Source organism: Lactuca virosa, chromosome 4, assembly GCF_052849685.1.
Source record: "Lactuca virosa cultivar CGN04683 chromosome 4, Lactuca_virosa_CGN04683_v6, whole genome shotgun sequence".
NCBI lineage: Eukaryota > Viridiplantae > Streptophyta > Magnoliopsida > Asterales > Asteraceae > Lactuca > Lactuca virosa.
This window is the reverse complement of record NC_136429.1, coordinates 241,960,575-241,982,632: the sequence shown is the minus strand read 5'-3', so window position 1 is coordinate 241,982,632 and position 22,058 is coordinate 241,960,575. Positions and strand designations below refer to the sequence as shown.

General features: G+C 34.6%; 1 protein-coding gene across 1 annotated transcript; it reads right to left on the bottom strand.

The window, feature by feature from the left end:
• Positions 1 to 12,001: 12,001 nt before the first annotated feature.
• Positions 12,002 to 14,506, bottom strand: LOC145108135 (uncharacterized). Its single transcript, XM_079045129.1, has 9 exons — positions 14,317 to 14,506; positions 13,897 to 14,091; positions 13,681 to 13,763; positions 13,426 to 13,482; positions 13,116 to 13,343; positions 12,959 to 13,021; positions 12,786 to 12,854; positions 12,650 to 12,695; positions 12,002 to 12,205 (listed from the first exon to the last, which is right to left on the bottom strand). The coding sequence occupies exons 1-9, from the start codon at positions 14,324 to 14,326 to the stop codon at positions 12,135 to 12,137; spliced, it is 822 nt and encodes a 273-aa protein (XP_078901255.1). The 5' UTR covers positions 14,327 to 14,506; the 3' UTR covers positions 12,002 to 12,134.
• Positions 14,507 to 22,058: the final 7,552 nt, after the last annotated feature.

Below are 22,058 nucleotides of genomic sequence, written 5' to 3'. Positions count from 1 at the left end.
CTCGCCGTGGATCACCAACTCTCCCCCACCTGGGGTCCTGACTCGCACTAACTCTTGTGCACAGTCTATCACCGCCCCATTAGGGCTCAACCAGTCCATGCCTATAATCACCTTGTTCCCACGCAACGGAATGAGAACCAAGTCTACCAGGTAACGCTCCTCAAATAACCTCAGCACACAATCTCAGAAGACTGCTGATGCTCGCACCGATCGATCATCGACAATCTCTACCTCTAAAGGGCAATCCAACACGCCCGAAGACTCAGAAAACCTCTTGCTGAGCGCAAGAGAAACAAATGATCGAGTGGCACCTGAATCAAACAACACCTGTACCAGAATACCATTCACATGGAACGATCCCGTCACCACATCGGGTGCGGCGCGTGCCTCCTCGGTAGTCAACTGGAAAGCCCGGCTCCTAACCACTGGAGCCTCTGCCTTGCCCTGCCGACCATCAGTAATCCGCAGGGTCGCTGGAGCTGGCGCCTTCACTGGCGCTGCTGCTGTCAACTGGGGGCAATTGGCCTTCTTGTGGCCCCTCTGGTTGCAGTGGAAACACAACAACTCAGATGTCTGAATAATGGGTGCAAGGGCGGTACAATCCCTGCTGAAGTGCCCCGTCTTGCCGCACTTGTAGCAGCACGACGATCCCAACCTACATGCTCCCTCGTGCGGCCTGCCGCATTTTCTGCAGCGGCCCTGTCCTGATTGGCCTTTCGGCCTACCATCTGATCCCTTGGGCTTCTTCCCCGAAGCTCCAGTCACCTGCCCCTCCTCTACCTTCCTCTTCCGGATGTGCTCCAGATCAATCTCCCTTTCCCTTGCCCTGGAAATCATGGAATCCAGGGTAGGGCAAGCTGAAAAACTAACATGCTCCCGAATGTTGGCTCGCAGCATGTCATGGTAGCGGGTCCTCTTCATGTCCTCATCTCCTGTATACTGGGGCACCAGCAACGCCCTCTCCCGAAACTTGGCGGTGATCTCCGTCACTGTCTCCGTCGTTTGCCTCATATCTAAGAACTCCCTCGCCAACTGCTGGAGCTCCACTGCAGGTGCAAACTCTGATCTGAACCGAGTCACAAAGTTCGGCCACGTCATAGCCTCAACAGCCGAGGCTCCCAGAGAGTCACCAACTGACTCCCACCAATCTCTGGCCCTATCTCTCAAGCACCCTGCTGCATATCTCACCTTCGACCCCTCAGGGCAGAAGCTGGTCAACTGTGCAGACTCAATGTCTACAATCCATCGCCTGGCAGCAATGGGGTCCTTCGCCCCATGGAAATCCGGCGCGCCACTGCCCCTGAAGTCCTTAAAGGACAGTGTGCGTGATCCTGACTGGCTGGTCGCCATGTCACTCCTGAATGCCCTAAGGCGATCCTCCATCAACTCGACAATCCCTTCCTTGATCGACCCAAAGATGACCGGGGTCGCATCAAGGATGCCTCTAGTGATCTCGGACGCGATGAAATCGCGTAGCCTCTCATGCACTGGTTCGGAGCCTGAACTCGAACCCGATCCCTCTCCCGAGCTGCCAACTGCTGGCCTCGGACGTAGTACCACCATTCTGCAATCCATAATGACAACCATTAGTGATACTGATACACCTAGAGGGATCACATCCTTCACGAGTTCCTTGGTCTTGCCTCAGCCTTCCTCGATTCAAGTACGGATCCTCTGCTTTCAGTAGTACGGGCCCATACTACCTTCCAGATTTATCCGTACTTTCCTCAAGAACCGCCTCGACTCTACCAAGTCACTACTACAGCTACTGATCTCTACTACTCTCATCCTAGGCTTACCCTAGGGAAAATCTATGACTCCACCCAAACTCAGTCCTCAGCTACCGAAGGTATCCTCATAATTCCAATTAGCCACTATCTGAATACCATCACATGTGACGAGGCTCAGATAATCCTTCGAGTGAAGGGCTCGTCCCTATAACGGTTAGACTCAAACAAGAGTTGCGCAATAGGGCCAAATCCAATACTCTGAGATTATTGAACCCTGATCACGTGTGACTTAACGTATTCACCTAATGGCTAACTCCCATCACTCAGAGTCCCTCAAAGCACAAAGCAAGTAGCATTCAGACGAAGGGAAAACCTAACCACATAATCCAATCATACTGTTCTATCCTCTACTCAGGAATCTATACTAGCATGCAATTCATAAGGCTTATACACATATAATAGGCACATAAGGCATCCTTCCAGATCCTTAGCCCTAATCTAGCATGCAGTTCTAATAAGCATATCATAATATAACTTGTATGGGTACTTTGGGGTACTTACTTGAGCTTGGCCGGTCGCGCACATCACACACCTTGTTCTTTCTCAAAACTATTTAACATAGATTTTAGAAACCATTTTCTTTGTAAAAATCTCTTAATCCCTCGGTTTGAGTCCAGACACTCCCGAGGGTGTGTCCGAATCCCTCAAACCAAGGCTCTGATACCAACTTGTAACATCCCAAATTTCGAGTCCAAAAATTTCATTTTAATTAACTGATTATAAAAACATTCATAAGAAAACTACGTAACAATATATCATTTTGTGAATCAATGTATCACGTCTGAAAACCCAAAACATATAATAGCAACATGTCAGAGTACAATCCCAGAATATCTCAAGTGCGGAAAATCAATGCGTGTGTGTATGATGTGCTGCTACCGCGCCAGCTCCTTCCCCTTCGCTGAAGAGGTACCTGAAACCAAAACTGTAAACTGTAAGCGTGAAGCTTAGTGAGTTCCCCCATCGTACCACATACCATATGATCACATAGCATACATACTGCCGGGCAATTCTGGGGTGCCCGTCCTACCCGGTACGGCCATTCTGGGGTGCCGACCTACCCGTACGACCATTCTGGGGTGCCGACCTACCCATGTCAAGCCATTCTGGGGTGCTGACCTACCCGTCGGTCCTAACAACCGACCCTCGGGGACTATTCCCCCTACTGCTACTATCACATATAACACATCATGCTAGCATATAACATATCAGGTAGTAGCAAACCTAGATGATATCACAAAGACAATCATCTAACATACAACTCCTACTGGTGGGCCGACATTGTGGCCGTAGACCCACCACTACTGGAAGGTAACTCACCTCAAACGAGTAGCTGCTGATAATCTGCGCGGGAAGTCTCTGACTGCTGCTGCTCCGGAAATCCTCCGGCTATAATCCCCACAAAACACTCAGTCAGAATCTGATATCTACTCTTAGGGTAAAATGTCTATTTTACCCCTAACCAAGACCAAGTCAAAGTCAAAGTCAACTTCCAGTTGACCTGACTCGCTGAGTTGGTCCGCCAACTCGTCGAGTCCCTATCCTTTTAACTGTCCTCATCCACGACTCTACTCGTCGAGCTTAGAAATGACTCGACGAGTTCCCCTTTTATGCGAACATCGAATGAACCTTCATCCGACTCGCCGAGTTGTGTGAACAACTCGTCGAGTTCATCCCCATATTATGAACCAGTCCTGTCTTCGACTCGCCGAGTTGTATGAACAACTCGTCGAGTTCATCTTCAAGAGTTGGGAGATTGCCTTGGACTCGCCGAGTCTGTTCTAGCACTCGTCGAGTCCTATGAACTCCAGGTCTCCCAACACGTCTAAACAGCTATGGGACTCCCTCTTCTAACAACTGACCATCGCAGAAGGGTTTAAGATGGCTGAAAGCGCACCAACTCGCCGAGTCCCAAGAACGACTCGCCGAGTCCCAAGAACGAATCGTCGAGTCCAACCTTGACCATTTCTATACAGTCGATCTAAATGGGATTTAACACACCAAAACCATAGATCTGGCCTCCTAATGTCTATTTTATACGTAAAGTTCCAAACTTGATGCACATGCATGGGGTTTTTAGCTCAAAAGTCCATAGAAGGTGCTCTACAATGTGCATGGGGCTCTCATGGCCATAAAGTTGGCACCTTTATGCCATGAAACCCCTCCAATGACTCAGATATGGAAGTAGAACCCCATGAATCACCTTACAAATCCGAAAATGACTTAAGAAGCCCTAAATGCACCATGACTCTAGGCCCTAAAGATGAACAACCAAAAAGGAAGACCAAAACAGGGGGCATTTACCTTGCTTGAGCTGAAGATGAAGTAAGATCTCTGGATCTACAAGTCCCAACTCGAAATCCCAAGCTTCCTCTTTCCTTCCAAGCTTCACAAACCAACCAAGAACACCAAAATGGCCTTAACACACACACAAACGGCTAGGGTTTCGATATCCAGCTCTAAGAGAGTGTTAGGGACAAGGGAGGCTGAGTTAAGGTGTTTATATAGGGTGCAAACCCTCAGATTTAGGGTTTTACTCGCACAGCGCCTACTCGCCGAGTCTGTGTTCCGACTCGTCGAGTAGGTCACTTAAGATGTCTACGGATCTCGACTCTACCCGACGAGTGGGTCCTCCGACTCGTCGAGTCCCATGGAAAAACATAAAAATACTTGAATTAAATGCGTACTAGGAATTGGGTGCTACAGGAAAGGGTTGCCCTATCCTACCCGTTCGGATAACGACCCTCCACCAATCAAGGAAGCGGTGGGTGAGAGTGGACACCCATTAAACGACCATTTTATAGGCCATAACCTTATACCCCCCTTTTAGACCGGCTTCGTGAATTAGGCCTACTAACGGTAAGACTAGCATTTAAGTTATACATATATATATATATATATATATATATATATATATATATATATATATATATATATATATATATTAATCTTGTAATATTATAATAGTATAGGGTGAATTTTAAACTTGTAAAATTCTAGGGTTTGAAATTTAAATAGTTCAGATTAAACTTTTAATCATAAAATTTAAATTTCAAAACTTGAGGACAAGTTTTGAACTTTTCAGAACACAAAGGATCAAATAGCAAATAATTTAAATTAAACAATTAATTTAATGATTATCTAAATTTGACCTAATCAATTTTATTTACAAGATAATTCAACAATTAATTCAAATAATCAAATATTATCAAACAATGAATTTATTATTAAAACAATTGGTAATTATCTTTTGATTTGGTAAGAAAAATCATAAAACAGTAATAAAATTCGGATTTTATTAGTCAAAAACGATTTAGGCAATTAGCCTTAAGCAAAACAGCAAGAAATCCCGTAAATCCCTCTGTTTGACGCTCCGACTCGCCGAGTTGTAGTGATTATAGAACATGGTTTGGCATGCGGAATTAAAGATTGCACAATGAACATGGTGATTTGGGTGTTCAAGAGATGTATTGATTATGTATTGTGTTACCAAAAAGGGACATCGATCTAGTCTACATAAATAACACACACTTATACACTCAACTTTTACACCTCTCAAGCACACCTCTACAAGTGGACTAAACCCACCTTATATAGAGGTGTTTACATGTCTCTCTCTCACTCTCTATCTCATGTCAAAAGGCTAATACACCACATCCAAGTGGGTCTACAAAAGTCAAACATTACAAAGTCATTCATGGAAAACTTTGTACCCCAACATTCCCCCCCTCAAAGTTAGGAATGAATGACCCACTTCAAATCTTCCAAAATCGAGCAACTACGCGATCCGAGCCTCAAGGGTGAAACATGTCGAAACGAACTTCAATCTTCAATTCTTCCATGATTCTTCAATTCTTCCATGATTCTTCAATTTTGGCTCTAGGATGTGAGACCATACAAATCGAGCATCAACGAATGATCACGAGCTTCTCAAACTCCAAATTGATCACCAAAAGTTGAGCACAAAAGCACATCCCAAAAATCTTCGATAAAACCAAACCATTTCGAAATGAAATCACTTCCGAATCTCCAATCGCTTCATTTCGTATACTTCAAAAATTCAAAAATTCATTTCGAATCTCCAAAAATCCGCGTAATATGAAAAATTCAAGTTCGAATTTCCATATAAATTTCCCCCCCTTTTTATAATCGAAACTTGATTATAAAACCTTCAAGGAAAGAGAACGTGCTCTATTCGGAATTTTTCGTGTCAAAACTCCCCCTTAACAAGTGGCATAAACGTTGTTCTTTAATCCGAAAAACCCAAAAAATCTTCAATTTTTAGCTTCGTTCACGGACCGCCTTTGACAAAATTTCTCAAAAATAGGTAGAAATTGTCAATTTCAAAATTCTGCAGTGACCCGGTGCGCCCAAAACAGCCAAAAACGCAAAACTCTCCCTCTTTTCCGAAGCTGGGTAGAAATCGTCAATTTGCATAAACTGCAGGGGCCTGAAATATATTTTCTTCAATTTCTCAGCAAAATCAGTCCTTTTTCGAAATTGGTCGAAAACTGCCAAACTTACGAAAGTTGTAGGGACTAATTTCGACAATTCTGCCCACATCTTCAAATTTTCGAAAGTATACCCCAAAATTCGAATTTGGGTATGAGCTGCCAAAATGTCGAAATTTCAAGGGTCAAATACGAAAATTCTGCCCACTTGTTCAAAACATACGAAAATTTTGCCTATTCGTACGAAATTTTGGAAAAGATGTCAAATTGTCGAAATTTCAAGAGCCATTTACGAAACTTTGAGTTTCTTCCTCAATTCCCCAATTCGTACGAATCCAGCATCATATGAACGAAACTTCTGTTCTTCATCAAAACATACGAAACTTCAACTTCCCAATTTCCTTTCAACTTACGAAACTTTTTCTCTCTCCCCTTCGTACGAAACTTCATCACCATTCGTACGAAATTCCATCTTCCCCAATCAAACGAAAAAATTCACAGCAACGTACGAAACTTTATGAAAACGTACGAAATTTCATCTTCTTCAATTTCGTTAATCCAGTCACGACAACACCAAAACCTTCATTTCCCCAACCCAATTTTCGACCATTGTGATCAAAACTCTTCGTTCTTTAACCATTGACTTATAAACCCAAATTCACACACCTTCAATTCCAAACCCAGTTCTTTCGATTGCGATTCTTACTGCTTGATATAATTGACTCCAAACTCGAAATTGATTTCTCAATATCAACACCAAATTGTCGATTTCCAGTACATTATTCTTCGAAAACGACATCAATCATCAATATTCAAAGCCCCATTCAATCTTCGAACAATCGGTTTCCAAATCTCATTCAAGAGCCAAACACGAACTAACACACAGTGTTCGATATCATCAACATGAATCCAACCAGTTTTCGAGATTAAACACCAAATCAATCATGATTTCGACATCTATATCTTGTATTCAACTCAAATCAAACGATTTCAACCTCCAATTCCTTGATTCATTACTTAAAAATCGAAGTTGACTTTTCTTTTCTGAGTTTGACTTTTTGAAATCGGAAGTCAACAAACACGATATTGATAAATCTAACCCAAAATTTCAGATCAAAACACGAATATTTCACTGTTCTTCATAACCTTCAAGTGTTCTTGGTCAAGTTCTTCAAAATCAAAGAATCAATTTGATAAAACTTAACTTCAACTTGATCATTATCGACGGATAATAAACCAAATCAAATCCAGTCGATTCACAAACTCAGAATCACGAATAACATTGATCGATTTTCATAAACGAAAACGAAATGCAAGGAAATCATGATCAAAAATCGATTTATGAGCTTCAGTGTGTACGACGTGTATGTGATGACGAACAAAAGTGAATACGGAATCGAAATTGATTTAATGATTTGTGGGCTCAATTTTTTAAGATATTGGATCAAAAGAAATTTTGGGCTCATAATATTCATGAACAGTAAAGGATTCGAAAATTTGATCAAAGTGATTTATGGGCTCAATAATATGAAATTGAATATGAACAGTAACATTCGTTTTTGAGCTCCAGATTAACAACAGAAAATTCGATTTACTTTTGGAATAGATTTTGATTAAAAAGAATGTTTGCAAATTGAGAATTGAATCAAACAAAATAAGATTGGATCGGCTTGGGCTTGATCAATGAAAATTTTATTGGATCATAACAAATGGGTTTTTAAAAAAAAAAACTTGATCCAACGAGTCAAATGATCACAAATCAAGAACGTAATGCACGATTCAAAGAGATAAAGAGAGATCATAGAGAGAGACTCACCAAAATTGCTCCAATTGTGAACAAAAGTTGCCAAACCGAGAATCGTTCTTCAAAAATCACGTTGATCTTCGAAGACCCGCTCTGATACCAATTGTAGTGATTATAGAACATGGTTTGGCATGCGGAATTAAAGATTGCACAATGAACATGGTGATTTGGGTGTTCAAGAGATGTATTGATTATGTATTGTGTTACCAAAAAGGGACATCGATCTAGTCTACATAAATAACACACACTTACACACTCAACTTTTACACCTCTCAAGCACACCTCTACAAGTGGACTAAACCCACCTTATATAGAGGTGTTTACATGTCTCTCTCTCTCACTCTCTATCTCATGTCAAAAGGCTAATACACCACATCCAAGTGGGTCTACAAAAGTCAAACATTACAAAGTCATTCATGGAAAACTTTGTACCCTAACACGAGTCACTAACTGGACTCGCCGAGTTGGGCCGACTCGCCGAGTGCAGCTAGTGACTCACCGAGTCATGTCGAACAGAGGGCCAAAAAACGTTTTTTCAGCAAGATGAACATACAAGGCATCAATACAATAGAAACCAAACCAGGCTCTGATACCACTGATGGGTTTGAGCCAAAAGAACATCCTATGTGCTCATGCAAACCCCAATGCTTGGATCTAGGTTTCTTTATTGTACATGCAATTCATCCAAGACTTTCTAACCCTAGATCTAGTGTATATAATCGAAATTAACATCACAAAAACAGATCTAGATGTTTACCTTGTTGTTGATTGAAGATCTTGAAGCCTTAAGAACTTTAGCACCTCAAGTGTTGTGCCTCTAGTGAATCACAAATACCAATAGCAATTGGAGGAAACAATAGAGAGAGGGGGGAGGAGAATTTCGGCTCTAAGACTTCTAGGGTTCAAGTGGCCGAAATTCCCATGCCTAGGGGTCCTTATTATAGGTGTAGGAATTAGGGTTTCAGTGATTATCCTTATCTGGTTACTTAGCCACCAAGCAGCCCAAGGATAATTCTAGAATCCCTATCATGGACGAATTCTTAAGGCTTTATCCCTAGAATTCGTCCACCCTATCTATTAGGGTTTCCTTACCCAACTTTGTAACTATCACATAATTACAGTTCAGCCCCTTAAGTTCAATTAACTTCTTTTGATCACAAAACTAATTCTTAATTAATTATTGACCAATGTTAATTAGACAAATATGATTTATATTTTAATATATTAGTCTTATAATATATTAATAAACCATAATTACCTCTTTCTATATTATTCCTCCAGTCAAGTTGCTTTGGTGAAGGCAACCCAAAAGGACCATGCACAACCGGGTCAAGTACATACTAAATATAGTTATGGACTTAGACACTAATCCAACAGATTACCCCTTATTTATCACAAACTCCTTATTTCACCATTTAAAGAAATTGACAAATATACCTCGTAACCTAAACCTATATCGACACAAAAACATACGCTATAAGTTAATAAGCTTATAACGTTTTGACACCCGATAAGCTTAGCCAAACACTTTTTTAAAAACTCCGTTTTGATACCACCATAAGTTATAAAGTTAAAAACTATTTTATATAAGCTTTGCCAAACACCCTCTAAGTCAATTCATACCAAAGCAAAACTACATTCAAGTCAAAAAATGAATTCATAATCTCTATATAAGCTTGAAAACACTATAATGACCAAATTGAATCTACTTGACTTGCTTCTTTGAATTATAAATGATCATCTGAGATTAGAAAATGCATTAGATTAACCTATAATTGGTGATCTGGAGTCTAAAATAAACACTTCATCGTTTTAGCGTTCATAAACCTCTAACATCACAAGTGAGTTGAATCCAAGCAATACAAAAATAGAATGACAATAGGATGATGAACTATTCATTGAAAATAAGCTAAAAACTCATTTATAACATCCTAATCATAAAATATTTTTTGATATTTATATCCCTAAACCTTAGATCAAAATTTTTAGAAGAACAACTAGGAATTGTACCTTCTAGAGCTTCAATGAGTTGATTCAAACTAAACGTTTTTCAAATACACTTCATACTCTCTTCAAATCTACTTTCTAACAAGAAATTGTCATTTTCTTCTTCGCTAAAATCTCTAGGTCGATTTTTTACTTAAATTATGGAAGGGAATAGAGCTTATGTTCCTTCTTTTGCCACTTAACACAAATAACTCCTCAATTTCCAATTCTTATAAACTGACCACTAATTGAGTAGTAACTACTCAGACTTCTAATTTACCAACTTAACCCTAACAACAATTTTTCTAACAAAAAAAATCCTTAAAGTGTAGCTAGCCTAGGTCTAAGTCATTGATCAAATATGGAGTTTTCCCTAAATTACCAACTCAAACACTAGATATTCTTAACATTTGGCTTATAACATAGGTTAAATTATTAAATCATTAAATTTTATTTTACTATGATTATTTTAATATCATTATTACTATTAATTTATTTTATTATTTCATTATTTAATTTAATTATTTAAATAAATTTTAAAATAACCCTAAATATGGTTGTTACAAAACGAAACATACATTGTCTTCTCACCAACACTATAACTACCATGGTTCTAAAAAGCGCGCCATGGCGATAGGCGTGGTGTAGCCGTTACGAAAACGTCCAAGGCGGATTTGTTAAGTGTGGCGTCCAAATAACGTGTCATGACGCGTCTTATCGCGTTATGACGCGAGTTTTTTTCAAGGCGCGGGGGGTTTTTTTTTTTGGTTTTTTTATCGGGCCTAAAATAATTGAGTTTTTGTTAACTTTTTATATTAAATACTAATATAACACTTCTAAAAACTTGATATACTTGATAAAATTCAATAATTATATGATTAATCTCTTTTAATATATATAAAATAGTCACGCCTTGAAAAACGTCATGACTCGCCAAAGCTTGTCATGGCTTAACTTTGATCTTGCTGCCAAGTCACGCCTCGCGTTATTTAGAACATTGATAACTATCTCATCCATAAAAGGAATCAATAAGCAACAATTAACTCTCAAATTCTCTATGTTGCTCTTAAACTCTCTTTGAGTATACAACCCTAACATGGATGTTAGGGTATAATCTCAAGACACAACCTCATATTACGGTTGACCTCGGTTTCTCCTTGTGATCAACATGTCTTGGATCCACAAACTTAAACCAAGAAGATTATATACTTTATCCGTCTATCATTATCTATTCCCCAACATGACTTTGGTTGCATTAGTCAATGTCATTAAAAGATAACTAGTGTTAGTTTGTTCTTTGGGTCAATCATCTTTTCATTGTACTTAATAAACTAATAACAACTTCTACCTTGAAATAGATTTTAACCGGATAAATTGGTATTCAAAATTTGTTCACTTATATTTATTTGATATTGACATGACAACTAATATGATTGAATTATCTTGGCTAAAATCCACTCCACTAGTGTAATGCAGACCCAAAAATTTGTTGTGGTCTATAGAGTACAATTGAAAGACAACTAACCGGAAAAACAAAACTAAATACTATTGGTTGCCATTTTCCGAAATTAACCCTACAAATTATGAAAACATAAAGATTGAACTTAGAGTCTATAAAAGCTTGAAAATTAGTTATGACTTATGATATTTTGAAAAGATGGGAAATTATTATCGTGTAATGCCTTATTATTAATCTATATATTTCTAAAATATAAATATAAATACAAAAACAAAAACAAAAAGTTTATTCTCAATACAAACATCAACGTAAGTCTGAGTTTTTGTTAAAAGTTAACCATTAACAATGGAATGTCACCTAGGACACTTGACACTTTATTTTATCACTTGTGTATTTTAATCCCGACACCATTCTTCATATTATAAACTACACTAATTTTTTGAACGGCAAAGCAATATCACAACTTTTTTTGCATTTCAAGAATAAAAATATATCAAAATAAAACATCACAAGTCTCAATTAATTTACACTATTATTAAATCAGAACCCGATTTTACAGATAACCAATCTTAATAAACATCATAAAAATGTCACTCATGAACCAATTTAATCTTAAAAAACCTCAAAATAAGCCATCTGTCCACCTAATGGAGCTTCTTAATCCCAGGAAAAGAAGGAAGAATTGCAATCAAAGCATCACCATATCCCACAGCAGCTATTCCACAAAAAAGAAAATATCAAAACGCATGATTTTTTGCTTAATGAGAATAAAAGGGTTGTTATTTTTTCTCATTAAGCTTTGTATAGGTAATGATGTTTGTCTGTATAAAGTGTTATATACATAAAGATTTGTTTCGTTTCTCGATCGAATAAATTGTCTAAACGAGACTAAATGACTAAATTACCCTTACATTCCAACAATAAATAATCACAATATTCATCATTTTTAACTTGAAAAAACTTGAGGAAAAGAGAAACAACCCCTTAAACAGGTTTTTTTTTTTTTTTTTGGACTTAATGCGGTAGCAACTTAATGGAGAAAGTCAGAAAAATGAGACTTTCCACATTAAGTTGTGACTATTTACAGATTTGCCCCTCGTCAATTTTTTCATTCAAATCTTTTTTTTAAACATTATGTATAAAGAGTATCAATGCTTACCACCATCTTCACAAAGAAACTTGACAACTTCCCCAGCTACATCAGACTGAAATATCAATAGTAAAATAATAAAAATAATATTACTTATGTGTCAAATAAACAATTTCTTGAAAAAAGAAAACAAATAAATATAAACCTCGATAGGTAACTCGCCACCAAGCTGTTCTACATAACAAACAACCTGTCCCTCCTTCACTATTTGCTTCTGTTATAACATATAAAATACACATCACCACAAATTATAAAAAAAAAATTAATCTTTTTTAAATAATTGTTTAACAAATTCAGAATGGATGAAGGAAATTGTACTTCTTTGCATGAAGGAGGTGCTCGTTTCCCTTTAATGGTTCGTGATCTTTTAAAGTACCCAACCTGATTTTATTATTTATAATAATATAATGATCAAAAATATAATTCTATAGATAAAGAACATGTTAATTAAATTAAATTCATTTTGATTTCTTACTCTTGGAGAGTGGATTATAGTGAGTCCTTCATCTGTAGCTTTATCAAGCAAACTCTGAACACCAGATGAAGCTTTTGTGATGGCTAGAGATGATGATGAAGCTGACCCATTTACCTCACTTGCCCCTGGTGTTGGATCTACTACATTTGAAGTAGATTGTGGAGGCGGGGGCGAATTCGGAATTTCTACACCCAAGTCTCTCATTACATATAGCCGAAATCCACCAACCTGATAATAGTAAGAACAATATTTCATGTAATTTTGTAACTAAAGAGATCAATTTCAAAGTTTATGAATTCTCATCTCTCACTTTCATTTCAAACTCTGCAATTGAGGTTTCACATATTCCAGATATGAGAGATTCCACCTGTAAACAAGATTTTAATGAGCACTCAATTATATTGTGTCCTTTGTTGATAATGTATACTTTCTAGTTTGTATGGTAAATTGAACAATTTTGCAATATTAAAGTTAAGGAATTTATGTTGTTTTTTTCTTAGATTTAGAGGTATAAAGATTTGAATATCTAATGTCAAAAGGAAGATAAGTTGGCAAGTCAAGATACCTCCAAAGCAGTTGGAACAAGTTGTGTTCTTGATTCAGATGAATTGGATGCTTCTGAGCGATGATCTTCTGAATGTGTATCAGCTATTCAAAATTGAAGTGAATTTGAATTTTTTTTGTGAAAGAATGATTAATGAAACAGTTCAATTCATATCAGCTTTCCCAAATTAGCTGCTGATGTTACAAGTTTCATTAGAATATCAATCACATTGCTTACATTGGGCGTTCTTTAATGGCAAACACAGGCATCGATTTGAATTCTTAGAAGAACGTTGAGATAACGTCAAACCATCAAACTGTCTAACATTTGGGACTTTTACGCCATGCAATGGTTGCTTTGAAGTAGGTGGTTCAATTCTAGCAGCACCCAAATTCGAATTTGAAAATTTCAAACTTGAAGCCCCAAAGCTACCTGATACAAAAAAAAAACGGATGCACAATAATTCTCAAGCTACAATTTCCCTAACGAATTCATAGTAATTTCAATCTTAGAACCCTAATTACCAAATTTCAAGAGCAAACATGAGAAATTGCAATTTATTCGATTGATTTGGGGTTGCAGGATGAATGCCGTAGTATACACGCAACATTAACATAGACATGGTCGTAGAATCACAGAGAGGGAGTAGTGACTTACATGCATCCATGGAAAACGGTGAAGGTTTATGGAATCGTACTGACTGATGAACTGCTGTGGAAATTGGAGATGGAATACGAAGAATAGGATAAGCAAGGAAGGAAGAAGACAGTAGGGTACAGATCAGATGGAAGCCAGGAACTGATCTTCTGTGACGTTGTACGGCCCACCTTTCTGTTTGGGCTGATTTGGTGATTTTAGCGAACGGTTGTTGTATGCGTTTTTGGTATTTTAGATTTTTAGGCGTTAAAGATAAAATTATAAATATAACCAAAACCGATAATTACTTTGTAGAAAATAGCAAAAAAAAAAACTGAATTACAAAAATAGCCTGCAAAATCGCAGATGGACTAAGTCCATCTGCGATTTGACAAAACCATCTGCGAACGTACAAGTCGCTAAAGCACATTCATGCTTTAGCGACTTGTACGTTCGCAGATGGACTAGTCCATCTGCTATTTCATATTCCATCTGCGATTTCACCTTTTTCGCAGGTATAAAAACGTAAATTTTTTTGTTTGTTTCATTTTTCACACTTTTCGTTGAAGAACTCTCTCTCTCTGGAAGCACTATGGACGATTTGACAAAACAAATATTAATTCATTTTATTAAAAAGATTATAAACAAATTTTTCAAAGAAATTACAACAAAAGTGATAATTTTTTGCAAGAATTTATATATAATATGTTTGTTTCATAGTCAAATCCTATCAATTTCGTAGTCAAAAATTAAAAAAAAAAAAAAAAAAAAAAAAAAAAAAAAAAACGAAATCGCAGATGAACTTAGGTCCCGTTTGATAGTTGCTGACTGAGAAAGTGTTGACTGAGAAAAGTCTATCTGGGTAAGAAATCCTGACTGAGTAAGAAACCATACTGTTTGATTTTACATCTGACTCAATATGCTGACTGATGAAAAATGACCATTTTACTCTTCTGTGATGGATGAAGTTGCTGAAGAGTTGTAAAAACATACATTTTAAGCACAAATTTGATTCAACATTTAGAACAAAGCATACATATAATATTTTTGTACCCAAAATACTCCTGCTTATGAAAATGCCATAAATAACAAAAGAAATTAACAATGCACCAATTAGCAATTCAAGACCATTGATTGAACAATTTCCTTTGATATTGAATTGAATTCAAATATTTGAAGCCATCGATTTTTAATCCAATATCAAGTTCATAAGGCAAGATTATGAAATTGTGATGTAAGATTTCTTCCTAGGCGGATGTAAACAGTGACAAGGACAAACCCATAACAAATTCAAGATTTCTGCAAAAAAAGAGATAGAAACTTGTTCAAATTTTAAAAAATGTAATCAAGATTTCACTTGCTTTTTATAAAGTATAAACTACTTGTTTGCTTTTTTTAACTCATTAAACAAACAAAAAAATGCTGGAACTACACTAATTAAAATTTATGTAGTTGAAACGTACTTCATCATAAAAACATAAAATATGTTTACAAAGCACAAAGAAATTGGCAAACTCAAATATATACACATATGCAACTTCAACATTCTATTAACAATAATATGAACACATATTAGACAAGATATGTACAGCTCCTAACAGCCCATTTTCTTCTGCTTACAACCCTTTTTCTAATGACACTAATAGCTCCTAAGAACTTCCAGTTGCAATACATGGAGTCATTACTTGTAAGCAAACAACTGGGAAGCTTGCTTCATAAAGTGAGTAATTATGTCTTTTTTTTATTTGCTTGGTCTGTAGCTTTTTCCATTTCCTATCCTCATGTTTGATAATGGCAAGGTGTTTCAAACTATTCAACAAAAACAAATTCATATAAAAATGAAGTTGAAACTATTATAATTTCTAAATCTGCAAGGAATTGATATCAATTTTGCATATTAAAGTATTGGATTTCAAGTCAAAGTAAAAGAATAGTCGAATTTAACCAAAAAAATCATAACTTGCAAAATTTGGAGCCGTTTTAGGGTTAATTAACCATAGAATTGAATTTAACATAACAATTCGATACAAAAGCACTTGAATATTGATCTCAGTAGCTGATTTTACTAAACAAAGTAGGAATTTGCAAATGATCGATAATGAATCGAACAAAAAGAGAATTGATTTGATGATAAATCAAAACTTAAATCAGACAGAAAAATCAGAATCGTAGCTATAGAGAAGAAGCATGAACAAAATAATCAGAAAAATCATAAGGCTTATCCCCATTTTCTCAGCAAAACAAGTACCTAGATGAGAAGAGGCAGAAGGCGTCGACAGAGGAAGGGTATGGCAAGGGCACAAGTGGAAAGCGTATCCCCATTTTCTCAGTCAGCTAGTTTTCCCCTTTTATCTGAATCAGACATTTCTTACCGAGTCAGATGCCAAAAGTTGGATTAACAAACATGCTTTGCTGACCGAGTCAGCCAAAAACGTCTGACCCGACTCAGTCAGACGTATATCAAACAGGACCTTAGTTCATCTGCGATTTTAGTCACTTGTACCCCCTATTTATACCATAAAAAAAAATCATCTGCGAACGTACAAGTCGCTAAAGCACGGATGTGCTTTAGCGACTTGTACGTTCGCATATGGCTTGGTGAAATCGTAGATGGGCTTAATCCATCTGCGATTTTGATGGCTATTTTTATAATTTGGATTTTTTTTTTGTTATTTTTACAAAGTAATTAACTATTTTAGTTATATTTGTAATTTTCTCCACATTAAATCCTTTTTATTAAACTATAACCACCAAAATAATTGGTTAAGGTAATTTCATTTTCATTTTGTTTATATTTATATAATTTTTTTTTATATTTGACTATTTAACTTGTTAAATATATTTACATATTACTATTATAACATGCTATCTCATATGACAATGGTAACATGTGAACATATAAAAAAAATTGTCTAAATGCCAATAATTTTTATTTTGTTACAATTTTTATTTTAAATTTTTTATAATTTAGTACAACATTTCTAAGATATTTTTTTTCTTATAGGTTGTTTTAATACAATCTTTTAAACTTGGTTTAATTTTTTTTTTTTTACTTTTTTTTATATTTTCATATAACTTTCATATAATTTCTTTTAAACCAAGTATTTTCTAAATGTTTTAAACTTTTCTTACAAGTTTTTAATTATTTGTTACATTTTCATATTTTTTTATAACTTTCAAACAATTCTTTATAAACTTTCTTTGACAACATTTTTAAAATGTTTCATAGATTTTGTATACAATTTAATAGTTTTTTATAACATTTTAAAATATTTTCGTTAAATACAAGTTTAGAACGTTGTATTAAAAAGTTTATAAACTTCTAATTAAAAAGTATAAAAAATTTGTAATAGTTTTAAAACATTTACATTATAATTTTCTTTTTTTGTTTTTTATTTGTTACGTAATATTTTCTTTTTATTCTTTTTTATGTCCCAATACACTTATTGTTACATATTTAATTTATTTAATTTTATTATTAGATACTATTTACTTTAAAAATATTACATATGCTTAATATATATATATATATATATATATATATATATATATATATATATATAAAAGGCTATATAAAATATTTCACAAAAACAAAATTATATTTATTAATTAAAAAGAATGTTTAGAGTTGATCAATGATTAATAATCAATCATTATGGATGCTTTAAAAATAACGTTTGGAAAAGTAAGACAAACAAATATGAAAAATAAAATCTCTATTAAAAGTGGGGAAAATGACTTATCAGGATAATTAACTTTTTGTTTTGTTCACATTTAGGGAATTTTTGCTTTTTTGGACACATTTGATCATTTAACTTGTTAAATGTGTTCAAATGTTACCATTGTCACCGGCTACCACCTATGATAGCCGGTGACAATGATAACATGTGAACACATTTAGCAAGTTAAATGGTCAAATGTATATAAAAAAATTGCCTAAATGTGAACCAAACGAAAAGATAAATATCCTGATAAGTCATTTACCCTTTAAAAAAATACAAAACCTCATAAATGGCCCCTATGATTTTCTAAAATTTTGGGATGTAAGTTTAAAAAATCTCATATATGGTCCCTGTGGTTTTCATTTTATATCATGGTTGGTCCATCACCCACCTAAAAAGACTTTTATACCATTTTTATTTTTTTAGATTTAATTTAAATTAAAGTTATTTAAAAAAACAAAATACAAAACCCCATCTTGGGGCCCACATCTCTCTCTCTCTCTCATAGATTTCTGGAGGTAGAAGATGAGCACTTTGAAGCCATTAAAGGTGCAGTGGATTTTTTGTTAATCGTTTTTAGGATTGCATAATCGGTTATGTATTTCGTTTTCATCAATTCATGGGTTTCTTGTTCATAGAGCCCTTGTGGATGTAATTATTGGATTAAGGTGTCTAAGGTCTTAATTAAATTGGTATATTTTTATGAATAAAAGCAAAGTCCTTTTTGGGTTGTCTTTATATCCAGAAATAGTTATGAATGATATTAGAACAGAGAGGAAATGGATTATTAGTTTATTATATGAATAATAAATTAATTAGAAATTGGTTAGAATTAATTTAGAATTAATCAAAATTAAGTAAAAATTAATTTTGGGTTAATTGGAAATAATTTGAGGTATAAGGGTTAAGTTGCAATTGCTTAAAAGTTGAGCAAATGATGGATTCTAGAACCCTCCTTGTTTAGATGCTTTTAGAGGCTCATCCAAGGAGTTTTAGAAGCCTCCAAATGCAGATAAAGAAACTGATTTGAATAAGGATTAAAAAAGGTGCTTAAACGGCGGTAAAGGAAGAGTGGTAGCATAGAGGGTAGAGTCGAGGTGCGATGGTTTCAAATTGAACATATTCCATATTACTGAGAGAAACTTTTGCGAGATTTACGCTGGGAGATCAATTAACATATATCAAATTGAATAGAAATATGTAAAGGTACCCAAGATAGATCTATCGAATTCAAATCAGTTTGTTGATAGAGAGAAGAATTAGGAAAAAAAGTGTTTTAAAAACTTAAGGGTATATTAGGTATTTCATTTTGAAATTTGAGGGCTTAGAATAACTATTAATTAAGGGATTATAAGATATCACGTGGCAAAGTTGCACTCTTTTATTAGGATACTAGGCGTAACCTCGCGCGTTGCGCAAGAATGCATTTAAGTGGTTAAAATAATTATGGGAAAAAATAGAAATATGTTGAAATTTCCGTTTTTAGTCATGTTTTGGGCATTAACCGACTTATCAAATAACATAAGAATCCATCAACTTATATTTTGATACTATCTAATATAGTCCATATACCTTATAAACTTTACTTTTACTTTTATAATATCCAATATATATTATAAGTTTTTGTATAACATTAATATAATCTACTTTTTTTATGTCCGATAATATTTTTTGGATAAAATAAGAAATAAGTTGTTTTGAATGAGCTATTAATAAACACTATTGAATTAATAAACTTTGTATTACACTATTTATATTACACCAAAACATCCAAGGTTTCATATATGAACTTTCAAATATTAAATATTGAAATTAAGAATGAAGTCATACAAAATATATCATTATACATAAATGTCATCAAGAGTTTTAAAATAAGTCGAGTAGTAAATATGATATTTTATTTTAATTACATATTTTGCAAGACATACGTTTGACTTTATGTTGTTGCGTAGAGAATCCTCTTCCTTAATTTGTACCTAAAAAATTAAGGTGAATAGGAATATAAAATAGATATTACTAAGCATTAATATAAATAATTAAAAAGGGTATGTGGATCTCCTACCATCGGTTAAAGACAACATACCTCTCTAGTGTTATCGATTCCTATGTGAAATTGAAGTAGTCATTCTATGTACACATTGTTTTCTAATTACATAAACAAATATGAGTAACCAAACATAAATATATTATCTTTATGTAGGAAAAATATTTTAGTTAACTAACAAATTAAATAATATAAGTTTAAGAGTTAGGAGTTTCAAAACATTAATATTTATATTAATCATTCAATTAAGTAACACATGTTGAAATTTTTACAATCATTATTAAAAAGCATTTGAAATATTAGTTTTTAAATGAATTTTGGTTTAAGTGTTTTGACCTCTATTATAATATATATATATATATATATATATATATATATATATATATATATATATATATATATATATAGAGAGAGAGAGAGAGAGAGAGAGATGGAAAGTATAACATATGTATGAGTTTTAATTAATTATCTTTTTGAAACGGTACAATTACAAAACAAAAAAAAAACATATTTAAAATATTTAATTAAATATTGTCACATGTTCAGTCCATGAGGCAAGAAATCAAGATTGAACAAGTTCAGTCCATATGGTTTTGGATTTGTCGCAAAACTTCGTTTTGACAAATTCACATGGATAGGAACACATACATCATAAAATCTAAGTGTTATAAGGTTTCCCTCCTTCATGAAAATGATTGTGAGGAAATGCTTTCACTAAGAGAGATTTTAAGAAGATAGCAATTGTGAAAATTGTATTCTCAAATTCGATTATGATTACGGCATCCATTTTCATAGTTCGAATTGTGAGATTTGGCAATTGGTCTGAACATTTGGGACTTAGTAACATAAATTATGAATTTTTTAGACACAGATGTGAGCTATCTAAGGCAAAGGTGTATGAGCTTAAAAAGCTTAGATAAAGGCTTATCAAAGAATTAGATATTAGAAATATGAACTTAAGGAATTCAATAAGCATTGTTTTCTGGAAGTTCAATTGTTTTCTGAATACATGTCAAAGCTAGTGGGAGCATAAGTGTTATGTTGGTAAGAAAATAATCATCATGTTAGTGGGAGCATTATTATTATGGTAAGTATTGCAAGTTAGCAATATTAGTTATAGAAAACAAGAGTTATACTTTGCAAAGTTGCAAGGGTTGAAAAGTTGTTTTGCTATAATTAAAGGAGAGAATATTATACTTCGTTTCAAAATTCTAAAGCTTAGATCGAGAAATGTTAATAAATTTAGTCAAGGATACATAGTGCATTCTCAATATTCGATTATGATTACGGCATCCCTCTTCATAGTTCGAATAGTGGGAACATGGCACATAAAATATTATAGCAGAAGGATGATAAAGTATCACGTCTTTATGTGAGACATTATGCATCGTGTCCAATACGCTTCGGGTATAGGATCGATTGCATATGCTATAATATTTGAACATTCTAAAATTTTCCAAATGCCTAGGGCATTAAGAGGGAAAAGGGGCTAGAACTGGATTTGACTAAAATAATTAAACAACTATCAAAGGACGATCTAAGGTTCGCCAAGGAATTGTTGCTTGTGAGTAGTTGGAAGTATAGTACTGGATGGACTAGATTGACATTATTATGAATAGATAAGATTCTATTAAGAATGAGTTGTCATATGGCAAATATGGAAATGTTTCCATTAATGGGAGTTGGATATTAAGAAATATGTCTAGATTAGAAACTTTTATGCGAGAAGGATGTTCAAAGGAATGTACTTTGAGTGAGAGACATCACATCTATACAATTGTTTTGTAACAATTTCTGATAGAGTACCTTGTGATTTCATTGGCCGAGTCTTTGTGACTTTTGTGTTGTGACTTCACGAAATGATCGTTGCATAAAATGTTAGAATCTGACATATTCTAAAAGTGGCAAGAATTTTGTATTCTTACGCTAATGATAAGGATTGGGAATGGTGAAATGAGTTTCATTGGAAATGTTTTTCAATTGATCTATTTCACAAA